General features: G+C 45.9%; 1 protein-coding gene across 4 annotated transcripts in view; it reads right to left on the bottom strand.

The window, feature by feature from the left end:
• The window catches only part of Sema4f (ssemaphorin 4F), a 28,960-nt gene extending 17,055 nt beyond the window's left edge, over positions 1 to 11,905 (bottom strand). The window contains exons 1-5 of one of the 4 annotated variants that reach the window (XM_075983779.1): positions 11,611 to 11,905; positions 9,112 to 9,263; positions 8,034 to 8,093; positions 7,719 to 7,817; positions 2,873 to 2,966 (exon numbers count right to left, since the gene is read on the bottom strand). In XM_075983779.1, the coding sequence (XP_075839894.1) occupies positions 2,873 to 2,966; positions 7,719 to 7,817; positions 8,034 to 8,093; positions 9,112 to 9,263; positions 11,611 to 11,776 (571 nt within the window). In that variant the 5' untranslated portion in view covers positions 11,777 to 11,905. The remainder of the gene's footprint in view (positions 1 to 2,872; positions 2,967 to 7,718; positions 7,818 to 8,033; positions 8,094 to 9,111; positions 9,264 to 11,610) is intronic. The other 3 variants (XM_075983780.1, XM_075983782.1, XM_075983781.1) reach the window with 3 other exon arrangements.
• Positions 11,906 to 15,670: the final 3,765 nt, after the last annotated feature.

The following is a 15,670-nucleotide window of genomic DNA, read 5'->3' as shown; positions in this document are numbered from 1 at the left end:
AAAAAAAAAAAAAGAAAAGAAAAAAGAAAAAAAAGAAGAGGAGGAGGAGGAAGAGATGGAGGGAGGAAGGAATAAGTAATAAAATTTTTATGAAGAGTCCAAAAATTTAAGTAAAAATATATTTTATGATAACCTTGGCAACAAGTATCAGGAAGAAAGAAGAACTGTCATCTGTGAGAACAAGCCCCAGATTAACCAGCTGGGAAAGGAGACTGACTTTGAGCCCACTCACACCAACCACTAAAATAAGTTCCAAATATTCAAAGAATTAAATCTAAGGGAACTTTTTAAAAGAGAAAAATGGTTATCTGGTCTTTTTTTTTTAAGAAGAACTAAGCTTTAAAAAATATAAAAATCAGAAGCCAAGTGTGGAGCTACAAGCCTTGAATCACAGTCTAGGGAGGCAGAGTCAGGCAGAGCTCTGTGAGTTTGAGGCCAGCCTGATCTACATGGTAAGTTTCAGAACAGTCAGGGATGCATAGAAAGACCCTGTCTCAAAAATAAAATAAAATAAAATAAAAATCAGGGCTGGAAAGATGGTTCAGTGGTTAAGAGCACTTGCTGCTCTTCAAGATGTCTCAGGTTCAATTCTAAGCAGGCACATGGTTGCCCACAATCGGCCATAACTCCAGTTCCATGGGGTTTGATCCCCTCTTCTGACCTCTGAAGACAACAGGCATGAACATGTCTCACTGGCACACACGTAGGCAAAGCACTCATACACATAAAATAAAACAAAGAAATCACACACACGCACACACACAGAGACACATACACACATGCACACACACGCGCATGCACGAACACTCACACAGACACACACGCACACACACACACACACACATGCACGAACACTCACACAGACACACACACACGCACCCCACAGAGGAAAAGGTGTGAGTTGGAGTACTAATACCCTATCTCAACTGAGAATTTACCCAAGAAAAATAAGAACTATAACATTAAAAAAAAAAAGTTCAACTTCACTGGCAGTCAAAGAAACACAAATTAAAACCAGGTGCCACTTTCAGTCTCAGATTAGCATAGATTTCCTTAAATGACAACAATATATTATGGCAAAATTAATGTGAGAAAAAAGGCAGTGTTTGAGGGTGCCTTTTTTTCTGGCTTTTTCTGCTGGCTTAGGGTGTGGATTGGTGCACCCCATCTAAACTTAGCTAATGAGCCATAACATCTCACAGCCTTTGACGTGGTAATCCATTTCTAGGAATCCTGACTTGAGCAAAACCAAGGACAAACATACGCATATACATGTTCACTACAGCAATATGGATAACACTAAAAACTTTGAAGGAAGCATAGAATAACAACAACTTGAAATTATTTAATCAACTTACAGCATTCTCAGAAGATGATGAGTATAATGCCATTAAAAACTGTCTTCACAAATGGGCATAGTGGCACATACCTTTAACCCTAGCACTTGGAAGCTAGAGGCAGGTGAGTCTGAGTTCAAGGCTAGCCTGGTTTGCAAAGTGAGTTCCAGGACAGAGCTACATAGTAAAACACTGCCTCAAAGAACCATAAATAAAAATAAATGAATGAATGAATGAATAACCAAGCAAGCTAATGGAATAATTACTTAAAAAAAATGTCTTCACAAAGTACTTTTGGAGGCTGGGGACAGCTCAGTCAGTAGAGGGCTTGCCTAGCACACACAACGCCTGGGTTCTGTCACCAATGTTGCTAAGGCAGATACATACCTCTCCTTCCAGCCTTCAAAGGTGGAGACAGGAGGATCAGGAGCTCAGGCTCACCTCTGGCTACATAGAGAGCTTGAGGCTAGCCTGAACTACATGTTACTTTGTCTCAAAATAACAACAAAAGCATTAAAAATCATACAGAAAGTTCTACAAACTAAAGTTACATGGCAAAGTTCAAAATTAGATTCAAGCTGGAAGTTGAGTGGTTTAAATATTACATCGTACACCTAAGATTCTATTCTGTCCCTGCTTGTTCTGCACTGTCAGGAGGAGACAGCTGGCTTTTCTCCGACTGTGGAGAGTCTACATGGGGTAACCTCCCCTAAAATACGGGTTATGTAGTACAAAAGTAATCTGTTCTCTATGCCGATGAATTCGTCATTCTCCAAAAGAAGTTTGGGAGGGGTCCACACTTGAACAATTGCAGGTGGCTCCCTCAAAGAAGGCAACGAAAGGAACTGAAAAACAGCCGTTCCTCTGAAGAACAAAGGACGAGCCGACGAACCGCGTGTAAGGGTATGCGGGTGTGTGGACACATTTAAGCTGGAAAGGAATATCCTAAAACACCGGCAGTGGTTTTCGAAGCAGAGATATTCTAGAAGTACATTAAGGGATCGCCTCAAGACGCATGGGGCCATTTATACCAAATTGAATTCAACTTAATTTAAATTTTCCTCATTCCCTTGCAGTAGTCACATTTCAAGGGCTTAACAGCCAAGGTAGCCAGTGGCTACCAGATCAGACAAAGATCCAGGTCATTTCGGTTATCACATAAAGATCATTTGGACGGTGCTATTCTAAATCATGCTCTTTCCAGATGTATTACAATATGCACTGCAGTCAATTCCTCTTACAAACGGGGCGGGGTAGGGATGCTGTAAGAGAAGAAAACGGGGTCCACAGAAAAAGCAATCACACTGCAAGTGCGGGAGGGGGGGCACATTCTCTGGAGAGGAGCCTGCCGGAAATCGTATCCTGTGGGGACACAGAGCAGTCACAGGTACTCAGGGGCCATCAGGAAAGGCTCAAGGGAGACGTGAGTGTAGTAGACATTCCAAGGGAAGACAAGACACAGAAATTCAAGCGGCAAGGGTGGGGAAGGAGGTCGTTAGGGCCAGAATCACCGGTTCTTGTCTCTCCCCACTCACCAGCCATTACAGCTGCTGACCGTTGAGCTGGCTCAAAAGGACATTTTCCCCGGCCACTCTCAAGTCTTTCAACCTGCTGGAAACTGGACACATCCTACAGACCAGAAGGGGATGGGGCAGGTGGTTTAGGGTTCATGGGGAAGGTTCATGGTGAGAATGAAACAGAAGATCAAAATGGAGGAAAAGACCATTTCCATTCACCCCCTCTCCCCACGCTCACCCCCAAACCCAGTCACCTTAATCCCAGTTCCTCCACCCGCTCCTTTTCTCTGCGTTCCTCCCCTTTGCCCTCAGACCCATCCCCTACACTTCCTCATGAAGGCATACCTAGAACAGCCCTAGAAAATACCACGAGGCCGGTCATAGGTCTCTCCTCAGTAATTCTGGAGTTTGTAACTACCTGGATGTGCTACAGCCAGAGAGATGGAAGGGAGCAAACAGCCTTTTGAGGGTTGTAGCTCTGAGGAAGGGCAAGGAAAAGCGGAAGTCACAGAAACCAACTAAAGCCTGGGAACTTACAAGAAAACAAAGTATCATTCTTCCTCATGGAGGACAGGGTCAGGTCCCACATCCAAGCAGAGAAGGAAACTGTAAAGCCAATGAAGAATGACCTAAAGCTCAGATGATGCTCTGAGGGCTTGCTAGGCAAGTACTGTCTTCTCCCAGAGACCTCCAGAGGGGTGGAGGTGACAGATGAAGACTGCCATCAGGGCCAGTCACAAGTGATCTTACTCTAGCCTAGAGCACTAAGAGAGGGTCAAGCTAACACCTAAAAGTGGAAATGAACGGTTTCACTAGGACTCAGAGGAACATTACTGTAGTTGGCTTCAGATCAAAGTTATGACATGGACATGCCAGGCACGCCGTCTCTAGCTGGCAAACTCAAGTAGACGCCCACGGTGGCAGCAGCTTGATTGTTCCGATGCTAGTCAGAGGTGGGCAGTAAAGACAGATCCTAAGCTTAATGCTGCTACTGTCCAACGATTCGCATTGCTCCTCTCTTTGCTGCAGATGGCAAACAAGGTTTGAGTGTGCTGATATAATTCTTAAAGAAGTCTTGTAAAAGCGCGACGTAAACTTATGGCTTCTCCAGAAAAAGATATTGGAATGGAAGACCCCAGCACTCCAAATGTGTGGTAAAGAGAAGATCCTTGTCTGAGGAGAAAGATGGTGGTTCTGCACTATCAAAGTGTTCCACCCCTCCTGGAGTGCAGTCAGCACCAACTGGGGCTGCTTTTCTGCCCTCTCACCTAAGCTACCCTTTGCCCCATGTGGAACAGATCCACCCCCAGTTTACCTCCATATTTACTTCACATCAATTTTTCAGAATTGCACACATCTGTGCACGCGTGCACACACACACACACACATGACCCATCATTGCCTTGTAGTGGTATATCGTTTGTATTTTAATAAATAAATCTTGTCTGAAGACCAGAAGCAAAGATAAAGTCACTAGAGGTCAGGTCATGGTGACGCAGGGGCAGATGGATTTCTGTGAGTTCCAGCATTCCCTGGGCTACAGAAGATCCTTGCAGAAACAAAGGCAGGTGGTGGTGTGTTGGAGGAGGCCACTGTTGGTCCAGTGGTGTGTCACCTTTATTCCCGGTACTAGTAAGGAATCACACACCTTTAATCCCAGCCCAAGAGGAAATATAAAATGAGAGGAGAGAGGGGCTCCTGCTGCTTAGTTAACGGTCACCCAGCTTTGGTAGAGGTAAGACTTCTCTAGTGGCTTGGTTGCTTTGATTTTCTGGTTTTCAGGTTGAATTTATTTATTAAAATACAAATAATATACCACTATATAGCCTGGAGTACAAACTCTAACCCGATCTATTTATTTTCTACTGCTTCTCAAAATTATCTTCATTCCAAAAAAAAAGTCACCTATTATTTCTAGAAAACAAACTGTTTTCCTATCTCTGTCCCTAAAACTGTTCTCTGTCTTTTCAGCAAAGACCAAAAAGACAGGCCTTTTCCTGATCCCTACCCGCTTCAATCTCTATGTATCAGTTGGCATGTTCAGTTCATTTCCTTGAAATATTCCATTCCTTGGCTCTTGAGACTGTATCTTCCTGGAATCCTTCTTCCTATTTGTTTCTCTAGCTCCTTCTTTGTCCAGCCCCACCATGTATATCCTTAGGATCCATCTGTAGTTTTTCTAACATATCATTCAAATATCCCATTCATCCCTCTGTTTCCAGCCTTTCTGTTTAAAGCATTGGCCAAACCCTCTGAGACTGATGCTCTCCAATGAGCCCCATGTCCTCCAAATCGAGTCCATATTTCCATTGGCCAGTGGACAAAATGTCAGGACTAGCCCTCTCCCAGTTTTCCCTGGTTATCCTACCATCTAACATTCTAACCTGTGAGAATGTGAGCCACCTGCTAAGAAACAGCTTCTGATTGTCCTCTGTTCAAAATGACCTTGAACTGGGCTGTGAAAATGGAAGATCATCTTGCTGATTTTCTCTGTTTGTATGTGGAGATTCTTCATCGCGTCAGCAGCCAGTCTCTATCAGCTGTGGTGAAGGCAAGTTCCTAAAGCTAAATCTGGGGATGGATAAGAAGTCTCTCCCTGAGCAGCGAAGTTATAGTTGGCCCTTTGGGCTTGTCCAAAGAAAAGAGAAGGCATATAAAGGACCCAAGATGCATGAACCATGTCAGATGCTACAAGAGACGGAAGCCAGATGAAGCCCCCTGGGTTGCAGGCTGGACACACGGACAGGGTTGTAGAACATATCTAAACTAGCCCAGGTTCAAATACTGGCTCTGTCTCTGCTAGCTACATAATCTTAGCCATGGTATCTATGGTATCTAATTTCTCTGAATATCAGTTTCCTCGCTTATAAAATAGAAACAAAACATGCCTGAATACAATGATACGGTGATAAAATTAAGCTTAATTGTGAACATAAGGAACCTAAGCCCACAGCAGAGTGAACGGCCATTGCTTCTCTGGTGATCATTACTGAAGCTAATGTGTTTCTGCTCTATGAATGGCTGGAGTTCCCTCAACAAGTCACATTCAAGTATCTTCTTCCAATGCACGATGGAAGCTGGAACTGAAAGCTAGCACCTCATTGCTACAACTGGTAGATCCAGGGCTTCCTTAGAGCCTTGATTTCCCCATGCCCATCAGTAGGTGAGCTGCGTCCAGACCAAAGCTTTCAGGAAACAGCTATGTAAAGCCTCAATATCACTTGTTGGGGCATGGGAGGTTCAGCACTACGGGAAAAGCAAGGACGTAGTCAAGCAGAATAGGACAGGTAAAAACAGCAGAGGGTGTTCGAAATGTCTACAGAGCAGGCTTGGGATAGTGCTTGGAGGGCTAACAGAGCTAATCTCCCCCTCTAAAGAATGGCCCCTCATCTCATGAGCCATCTCATGAGATGGCTTCAGAGAAAACACTGATCTGGTGAGATGAACTGGTAGGTGAGATGAACTCCACTCACCATTGCTGACATCTCTCAAGAATGGATGGGGCCCAAGTCACACCGATAACCCCAGGCATGGCCAGAACATTTTCCATCTAGGTATGTTGACTAGAACCCATTGGGGTCCAACTCAAAGATCCCAGGAAGAAAGAAAAGCTAAAGAAGATGAGCTGGGATGGCCGGACTATGCACAATCCCTGACTCTGGTAGTCAGGCCTCTGGGATCCCTTTGCCTGAGCAGATTAGGAAAAACAGCTCTGCTACCTGTGGGCCTGGTGGGAATTGTAAAGACCTAAACCCCCAATATTGATTGCTGGAATACAGAGGTTTTCAAACACCATCCAGAACCAATAAGCCATCCCAGAGTGAGAGAATCACCTTTTTTGTGAAGAGCATATAAAAAGAATTCAACAAGGCCAGGTAGCCCCGAGGAAAGCCCTGGGTGCTGACTGAATCCATCCCAAGCCAGAGACAGGAGGATGCCCCTGAATAGAGGTTTTTGGAGATGTATACTGCCTAGGCCCAAGCGGATCACTGTATTACTGCAACTGCAGAACCACCCAGTCAATATCTGCAGTTCAGGATCAGAGTCAAGAAAGAAATACGCTCACAGCCTGTGTGCAAAGGACATGGAGGTTTTTTTTATTTACCCCAGGACTGAGTCACAGATCTGCGACCAGAAGACCAGTGGTGACCACTGTACAATTAACAGAGAAAGGTCAGAGTTCCAAACATGCAGCTGTGACTAGACTAGACATCATCAACAATATATCACACCAAGACTGCCTGGGTTGGAGGGTGGGAAAGTCCACAGGCCTTCCCCAGTAAACAAGATCTAGAAGAAAATGTGGTGGACACAGTGGCTCATGCCGAAGGCAATGTCAAGAGCACAGAGCCAGCTGGGACCACATTACATGGTGATGACATCAGAGGTCATGAGAGTCACACACTGTAGAGAGTGGGGTTGGCAGAGGATGCCAGAAGATGAGGAGTCTTGCTATGGGAGAAGAGAGATTGGGTTGTTCTGATGAGCAGTCAGGCTCCACTGCTGGGCCAAAGCACTTAGTGGGCAAAGAAACACGAGTGTCTGGCTTCTGAAGTATCTCTTGGAGTGGCCCAATCCCCAGCCCAACCAATTCCAAGCAACCCGAACTCCATTCCCTGTCTCACAGAATGGTTTTACACTTAGCATACTCTACCCTCTACAGACAAGCAGCCTTTCCCATCCACTATGAGGGCATCCTCTACCCCCCAACCCCCACCAATACTTATCCTACACAGTGGTTGTCTTAACCATGCCCAGCACGGCCACTCACAAAAAAGCCCTTTCCACTCTCCCACCCACCACCCCCAAGTAACTCACACTGCTGCAGGCTCCCTCTCCCTCCCCTTCTGTCCCTGTCACTCACAATAACCCCGCACTTCGGATCAAAGGCGAAGGTGCCACAAGTGAGGAGGTGAGAGGCATTGGCAATGGCGAGAATCTGGATAAAATTGTGACATTCGTCCTGGGGGGTCAGAGATGGTTAGAGAGAATCAGAAGCCGTGGGGATGAGGGAGGACTGGGTCAGGTACAGTTAAGAGGCAGCTGTGGTATGGGGAAGTACGGGTGATGTGTGATGTTGGACCCTTCAGGACAGGAGTGCCACTGCAGGATGACCCGAAGTCAGGGCTGGACCAAGGCCCCCCACAGACACTCAGGACGGCTGTGGGTTTACACCTACCTCTTTCTTGCCTTTTTTCCTACAGTTCTGTCTGTGCGCCTCAGGCACCATCCAGTCAATCTGAGAAAGAAGAAGAGTTCTTTTCCCCGGGTTCCCTTCTCCCTGCACACTGAGGTCAGGGAAGAAGAGAAGGATCTACAAATCTCAACAATCTGGAAACTTCCAAGATTCCGCACTCACTGAGCTTCTTTTCAAACTGGAAGTACCCCACCCATTAATGAGTAATGAAATCAACTGTGAAATCAAAACCACGCTTTTATTTTTGAGACAGGGTCTCAGCAGCCCAGGCTGGCCTCAAACTCTTTGTAGGGCCGAGGATGACCTTGAACTTCTGATCCTTCTGTCTCCACCTTCCCAGTTCCGAGATCACAGAACCCATACACCATACACCACCACACAAGATTTTATGTGGTGGTGGAGATCAAATCCAGGACTCTGTCCAGACTAAGCAATCACCTACTAAACAAATTCCTACCACATTTTTAAGGAAACACAATATATCAGAATTTGTCACATATGTGACTTTCAATGCTGGTTCAAGGAAATTTTCTGTCAGGACCCCTTTACCCACTTGTGCACCATGTTAGGGCATGCACTAGAGCTATGACAAATACAGCGTGAAAACCGTCTGCAAACTCCCTGGAAAATCACCATTCCAGTGACACCTCTGCCCACTGCCACCTGAAACATGTCCTGTACTCTTCCCCCATCATCATGCGTCCCTCAAAACCTCCCCCAACCATGTTTCCCCATCACAGCCAACACAGGTAGGAAGACCCCCTTCCCATCATCCCCTCCCTGACTGGCAGACAAAGGCTTTACACCCTGAGAGGGTGTCCTCTGCCTCATCCTTTATTCCACACAGTAATGGTCTTAACCATACAACCACAGTCACTCACCAAAAACCCTTCCCTCCCACCCACACCACCCACAAGTAACTCACGCTGCTGCAGGCTCCCTCTCTCTCCTGCTCCGTTACATCCTTAGTTATTATGAAACTCTCCCACCTACAGCCCACGGAATGATGGCTTTAAATGCATGCCATGGGCTCTGGGTCAACCCTACTGTCATCTCTCACCCTGCGGGGTCTTTCCCCCGAGAAGGGCAGGGTTAAAGCGAAGATGCTGTCCCGAGCTCCGACGTAAAGTGTGTGAGAAGCAGGGTCCACGAGGAGAGCAGAGTAATTGTATGTGCGAGGGGCGGCAAACCGCGTGAGATAGGAGTCAGCCTCTGGCAGGAAGAGAAGAGGGGGAGAGTGACCTTAGCCATCCCTTCAGAAACATAAGGTCCCCACAGGGGCTGGGGTTTGCTGTCTTCTGAGGTCTATTTATTTGACAGCCAGCTAGGATTTTAAAAAGAAGAAGAAAGAAAGAAAACAGAACCCCAACAAGCCAACCATCTTCCTGAGGAGGCCAGAATAGTTAGCGCACGATCCAGTCAGGCATGCTTTTTCTATAAAAAGAACACTTTAAACGAATAATGGCTCAACTATTGAATCTGGCATTTCCATTCAAAGTAATGTGATACAAAACATTACAATACCTATAGAAAGTGTTAGTACTTTCCTGATACACCTCAATTATTTCTTTTTAGCTAAACTCTCATTATGTAACCCAAACTGGCCTTGAACTCCAAATACTCCTACCTCAGCTTCCTGGCAGCCAGGATTAAACGTGCGTATTACCACAGTGGGCGCTCTTTGGCCAACACATTTGGAGTGCCCTTCCTCTCTCACCCGTGGCTTCCCCTTACCCCATTCACCCAAAGCCAGAGTGGGGTGAATATGTGTTTCTGAACTAGATCAGCCTGCATTTAAATGTGGTTCTTCTACTTACCACTGTGTGTGCTCACGTGAGCCCTGTGAGGGCCTCATCTTTCTCGTGTGTAAACACCACCATCCAGGGGTGTTGGGAGAGTACAGGGGGGAACGAGTGGGCATACCACCCGTCTCAGTGGTCACATCCTTCCTCCTTTAGCATGCATTCTACTTAAACCCAAACGAAATTCATTATCCGCATCAAGAACTCTTAGCTATTTAAAGTTCAATACCGTAAATTCACCTTCGCTCAAGATCTGGTTCTGGAGACCTGAGCTCTGCACATCCCGATTCTGGCTGCCTCATCAGCTCAGACGCTCTCCAGACAGTAGACCAGCTACGGGCCCATTCATCCCTAGATGTGCCAGTGTGAGCCCCACCCTTCCCATCCTTCCACATCCACACTCATCCCCGCTCTCTACTCTGATGCTTAGTATAAGCCCTGAACAGTCAGAACTCCTTTTGTGTTACCTACTCTGCTTTGCCTTGCCTCTCTGGGTTCCTGGGTATCAGTGAAGACTGGCACCCACAACTCTCTTTGTGGGGTACGGCTTTGCCACAGACTGAAACTCCAGAGGCTCTGGTCCCAGCTTTGCCTTCTGGACTCATGGCATCCTTAGATGTCATTTGGCCTAAGTGTCACCCAATTGTGAGTTTTGGCTTCATTGAGAAGAAAACAAGCCCCATGCTACACTCATGTCCAACTCAGCAAAGGATATTTAAAATGTGAATGCCATTTGAAACTTTAGCACATACCCCGACTTTTCCCATGCCTTCATCAACGACCTCAGCCCTAGCCTCTGTTTTTAATATATAATTTTTAGGTTTCGTCATCATCTGTTATTATTATTATTAGTAGTATATGCATCTTTGTCCGCATATTTGGTCATACAGGTAACCACAGAGTCCTGTTCCCTTGGAGTTGGAACTGCTGGTGGTCGTAAGCCACCTAGTATGGATGCTAGGAACAAAAACTCGGATATCCTGGAAAAGCGGCTAAATACTCTTAACACCTGCGCCATCTCTCCAGGCCCCTTCTCTGTATTTTATGAAGAACTTTTGAATGGACTCATTGAAGTGTTTTCTAGCATTCAGAGTAGGGGATGGGCTGGGGGAGCAGCGAATGTTTAGAGAATCAAGTTAAAGCAAGTTGGTAACAGGATGGGAAGGGTAAAACCAGAGATGTCAGCCATATAGGAAGTGGGTGGAAAGATCTGGGTCTCGATGGCATTGGGAGGGCATTTGAAAGGACAACGGGGAAAAGAAGTTGAAAAGACTGAAGTGCTAGATTAGGGATCAAGGCTGGTACCTCAACTAGAATGAAAGAAAGAATAGGGAATAGCGTGGGCTTGGAAATGAAGTGTTGGGTGTGGATGTAGGTGCGGGAAACAGGAATAAAGAGCTGAAATGGACAACCTTGGGCAAACCCCAGGTGTTCCCTGGGCTTCAGTATCCAGGTCTGCAGGACGTGGGACTGCATCCTGTTGAAAGAGCTTCAAGAGCACTGTGGTTGTGTATTGGGAGCTGAGATGCCAGGCCAGGCTGGGGGTAGTATAGGGTGGGATAGGGTTGGGTGGGATGGGATGAATGAGATGGTACACAGGGTACAGGTCTCAGTCTTGGTCTCAGAGGGGTGTGCACCGTGCAGAGAGGGGCCCTAGATGCTGCCGCTGGGGTTAGCAGGACAGGTGGGTGTGGGCGCCTGCTGGCAAGGGCTGGGCTCCGTGCAAAGGGCTGAGAACAAGGATCCCTGCGTCTTACCAGAGATGGGCAGCGAGGTTCTGGGCACCGAGCGGGGGACGCGGCCCCACACCGGGACGTTCAGCATTGCCAGCAGCAGCAGCAGTAGCGATGGTGGCGGCGCCGAGAAGGGCGAGATCGGAGGCGGCCGGGGGCCCGGGCGGGGTCGCTCGGCTCGGGCCAGCATCTCTGGCTACGCCTGATGCCGGGTGGGGCGCGTCCGGTGGCCTCTGATCAGTACCGCTACTACGCGGGCCTCGGTGCCTCTCGGATCCGTTCGGCTGAGATCGGCCTGCGGCGGTGAGATGAAACACAATCCGACTCCACCCCCTCACGAAGGAACCAATGGAGTACCTGTTTCTTCCTATAACCAATCAAGATTGAGTGGAGGAGGGACGAGTAAGAAAAGCTCAACCCAGGTGGAGGCGGAGCTAGATCAGGTGCAGGTGTGCCTGTCTTCCCCAGAAGAACGGAGATTTCCTAGGCCTGGAGTCACCCGTGAGTTTGTTGCAGTCACTCTAAATCCCCAAATATCCATATCTGTACTACTATGAATATATATGTGATACTATGGAAAATATGTAGGTAAATTGGAGCATACACCAAATTTCTTAGAATTATTTCTTTGTTCCCTGTACGCATAAAGATAGGGTTGTAAGGGCTGGAAAGATGACTCAGTAGGTAAAGGCACCTGCTGCTGAGCTTAAAGTCTGAGTCTGATTTCTCACCTCTGCTCACACACGTATATGACATTCGCTCAAGATATTTTTTAAAAAGAGAGCGCTTGGGTTTCAAATGATATGGATGTAAACATCTGTTAATTTACTAAGAATTAACCAAATAATTCACAACAAAATTGTGACATTATTTAGTTATCAACAATTATTAAGAATTTGTAAAAGTTACATAATTATTGTGGTGGTTTGAATGAGACATGTCCCCGATAAGTTCAGGTATTTGAATACTTGGTCCCCAGTTTGTGACACTGTTTAGGGAGGTTGTTGAAACTGTAGCAGGAACTGCCTAGCTGGAGGAAGTTTGGGGCTTTGGGAGTTTACCAACTCACTCTACTTTGCCCTCTCTGCTTCCTAGTAGTAGCTGAAGATGGATTTTTCAGCTTCCTGCTCCAATCACCTGCTACTAGCCTCCCCCACCGTTATCGATTCTCCCTTTGGAAACCTGAGGCAAAATAAACTTCCATAAGTCACTTTCGGTCATGTGATTTTTATCACAGCAACAAAGAGTGACTAACACAATTATAAATCAAGAATAACTGCTTGACTTATAAAGACAGAGATGAGCTGGGAGCAGCACTACCACCCTGCCCTTTCTAAAATTGCAGGATTTTATTCTACGTGTGGTAGACACACAGTAGGTATTTTACAGACCAACAGAACATCTCAGCAGTGGCTGGAACACGTGCCTGGCCATCCAGAATCGCACCGATCTGTTTCGGTGTGTTAGTGTTAATACACCTAGCAACTGAGCTGGAATGATGAGTAAGCAGCCCTTAGTCACCTGTGGGATGGAGGTCTGGGGTGGCATCTCGTGTTGTTTGCTTTATTAACTCAGGCTGAAGACTGCTTCAGGTCCTCATATGCTGTTCTGTCTCCTAAGGAGGCCTCTATGTAAATAAGCATTTGCTTCCTGGGAAGAGTTCCTGAGCAAAGCCTGACCGACTCTCTAGTCTTGATCACGTCTCTATTAGGTGCACACTTCATGTTTGAAGACAACTGTGGTCTGGTATGAATTTCTTCTAGAAACCTTGTTTCCTTTCTGTGATCAAAACTTCAATCAACCCAGTTCTAAGAAATGACATTTGTGGGGCTGGCGAACTGGCTCCGTGGTTATGACCCAGGTTCAATTTCTAGCACCCATGTAGTGTCTTGTCACTTCCTCAGGCACCACAATGCATGTGGTGTACAGACACACATGCAGGTAAAACATTCATACACACAAATAAGCTAAATCTAAAAGTAAATAAATAAAAATGTAAAAAGGAAAGGAAGACATGGTCTTTGGGAGTTCAGGAGTCGAGTGGTAATACTTGGTGTGTTTATTTCTCTCTTCCGTGGTTGAGAGAGTAAAAAGCACCCTATAAATATGCCGCCTGTCATCATGAATTCTTTACCTGTATAAACACTTCCAAATATAATTACTAGATGTGTGACCATGGATGCTTCTGATATATTGATATACCTATAAGTTTGCACAGAGCTGGGGGGGGGCGGGGAGTTTCTTCTTTAACACCACGAGTCTCTCGCCCTTTTAGCAGCTTACCTCTTACCCCCTCTTCAAGTTTCCTTTACTAATCTTTTCTCTTCTCCCCAGGTCTCATTAGCGCATATAAACCTCTCCATCCTTTGAGGTCTGGGTTATATCTTCAGTCCTTGGCCACTCATCTCATTTGCTTCCTTCACGGTGTTGCTAATGTTACTTCATTGTGTTACTGCTCAAAAGGAAGTAAAAGCTTGAAAATTTGGGGGAGGTAAGCTTTTGCTTTTGTTTAGTCAGTGTTCTATTGCTGTAGAGAGAAACCATGACCAAGGCAGCTCTTATAAAAAAGAAAGCATTTAAGTGGCCTACAGTTTCAGATGCTTAGTCCATTGTCATCCTGGTCAGAATAGCAGCACACATGTAGGCACTGGAGCAGTAGCTGAGAGCTGGGAGCCTGGGTATAGCTTGGGCTTTTGAGACCTCAGAGCCTATCCCCATTGGCACACTTCCTCCAACAAGGCTATACCTCCTAATCCTTCCAAACCTTTCTAAAAGCACCACTCCCTGGTGACTAAGCATTCAAATAGATGAACCTCTGGGGGCCATTCTTATTCAAACCGCCGCAGCTCTGCTGATCCATTCCATATTATTAATATCTTGAGCCTTACTTCCTCACAAAAATATTCATTCCTCATCTTCCTTCTCAGATTATAGTTCAGTTTGCATAGTCTTTTATGCTCTTAGTTTTCTTGACGAATTAATGCTGTACTTCCACTCTTTTGCCTTACAATTCACTCCTTAGACAATTTCAACCAACATTCAGCTCTATTCTTCTTTTAAAAAGTTTTACTTTGGGGCTGGAGAGATGGCTCAGAGGTTAAGAGCATTGCCTGCTCTTCCAAAGGTCCTGAGTTCAATTCCCAGCAACCACATGGTGGCTCACAACCATCTGTAATGAGGTCTGGTGCCCTCTTCTGGCCTGCCGGTATACACACAGACAGAACATTGTATACATAATAAATAAATAAATAAATAAATATTTAAAAAAAAAGAAAAAGAAAAAGTTTTACTTTGCCGGGCGGTGGTGGCGCACGCCTTTAATCCCAGCACTCAGGAGGCAGAGGCAGGCGGATCTCTGTGAGTTCGAGGCCAGCCTGGTCTACAAGAGCTAGTTCCAGGACAGGAACCAAAAGCTACGGAGAAACCCTGTCTCGAAAAATCAAAAAAAAAAAAAAGTTTTACTTTGTTTTGTTATTTTATGTGTATGGGTAATTCGCCTGCATGTATATCTGTATACCATGTGCTTACCTGGTACCCAGAGAAACCATAAGAAGTGGAACTGGAGTTACAGACGGTTCTGAGCTGCCATATGGGTGCTGAGAATCAAACCCCAGATCCTCTGAGAGAGCAGCCAGTGTTCCTAACCACGGAGCCATCCCTCTAGGCCCTCAGTTATCCTCTTGGAGCTCAATAGTTGCTTTGGAGAATGACATTTGGTTGCAGTGGAAAGAGTTCAGAATTCAGAGTTAGAATGAACTGGTTAGGGTACCAGTTTCTGTCACTCTTTAACCCTAGAAAAGTTGTGTATCTTAGCTACTCAGAGTGTGGTGTGAGGACCAGCAGCACTGGGTGTCACTGGAGAGCTTAGAGAGTATACTCTGGACCAGAGTACTCGTGTTGGTGAGAATCCCACACTGAGAAGCACCGTCATATAGCCCTTTTGAAGAAAAGAAACTCGGGTTCCTTATATGAAAGAGTTGGTGGTGATACACTTACTTACTTTCTTGCAAACATCTCAAATACCATGTTTCCACCTGATTATTCACTGGGGACTCCTCCCACGAGCATATAAACTTCGTAGTAA

This window comes from Microtus pennsylvanicus, chromosome 8 (assembly GCF_037038515.1).
Source record: "Microtus pennsylvanicus isolate mMicPen1 chromosome 8, mMicPen1.hap1, whole genome shotgun sequence".
Classification (NCBI taxonomy): Eukaryota; Metazoa; Chordata; class Mammalia; order Rodentia; family Cricetidae; genus Microtus; species Microtus pennsylvanicus.
The sequence above is the reverse complement of the archived record's forward strand: the minus strand, read 5'-3'. Positions and strand labels throughout refer to the sequence as shown.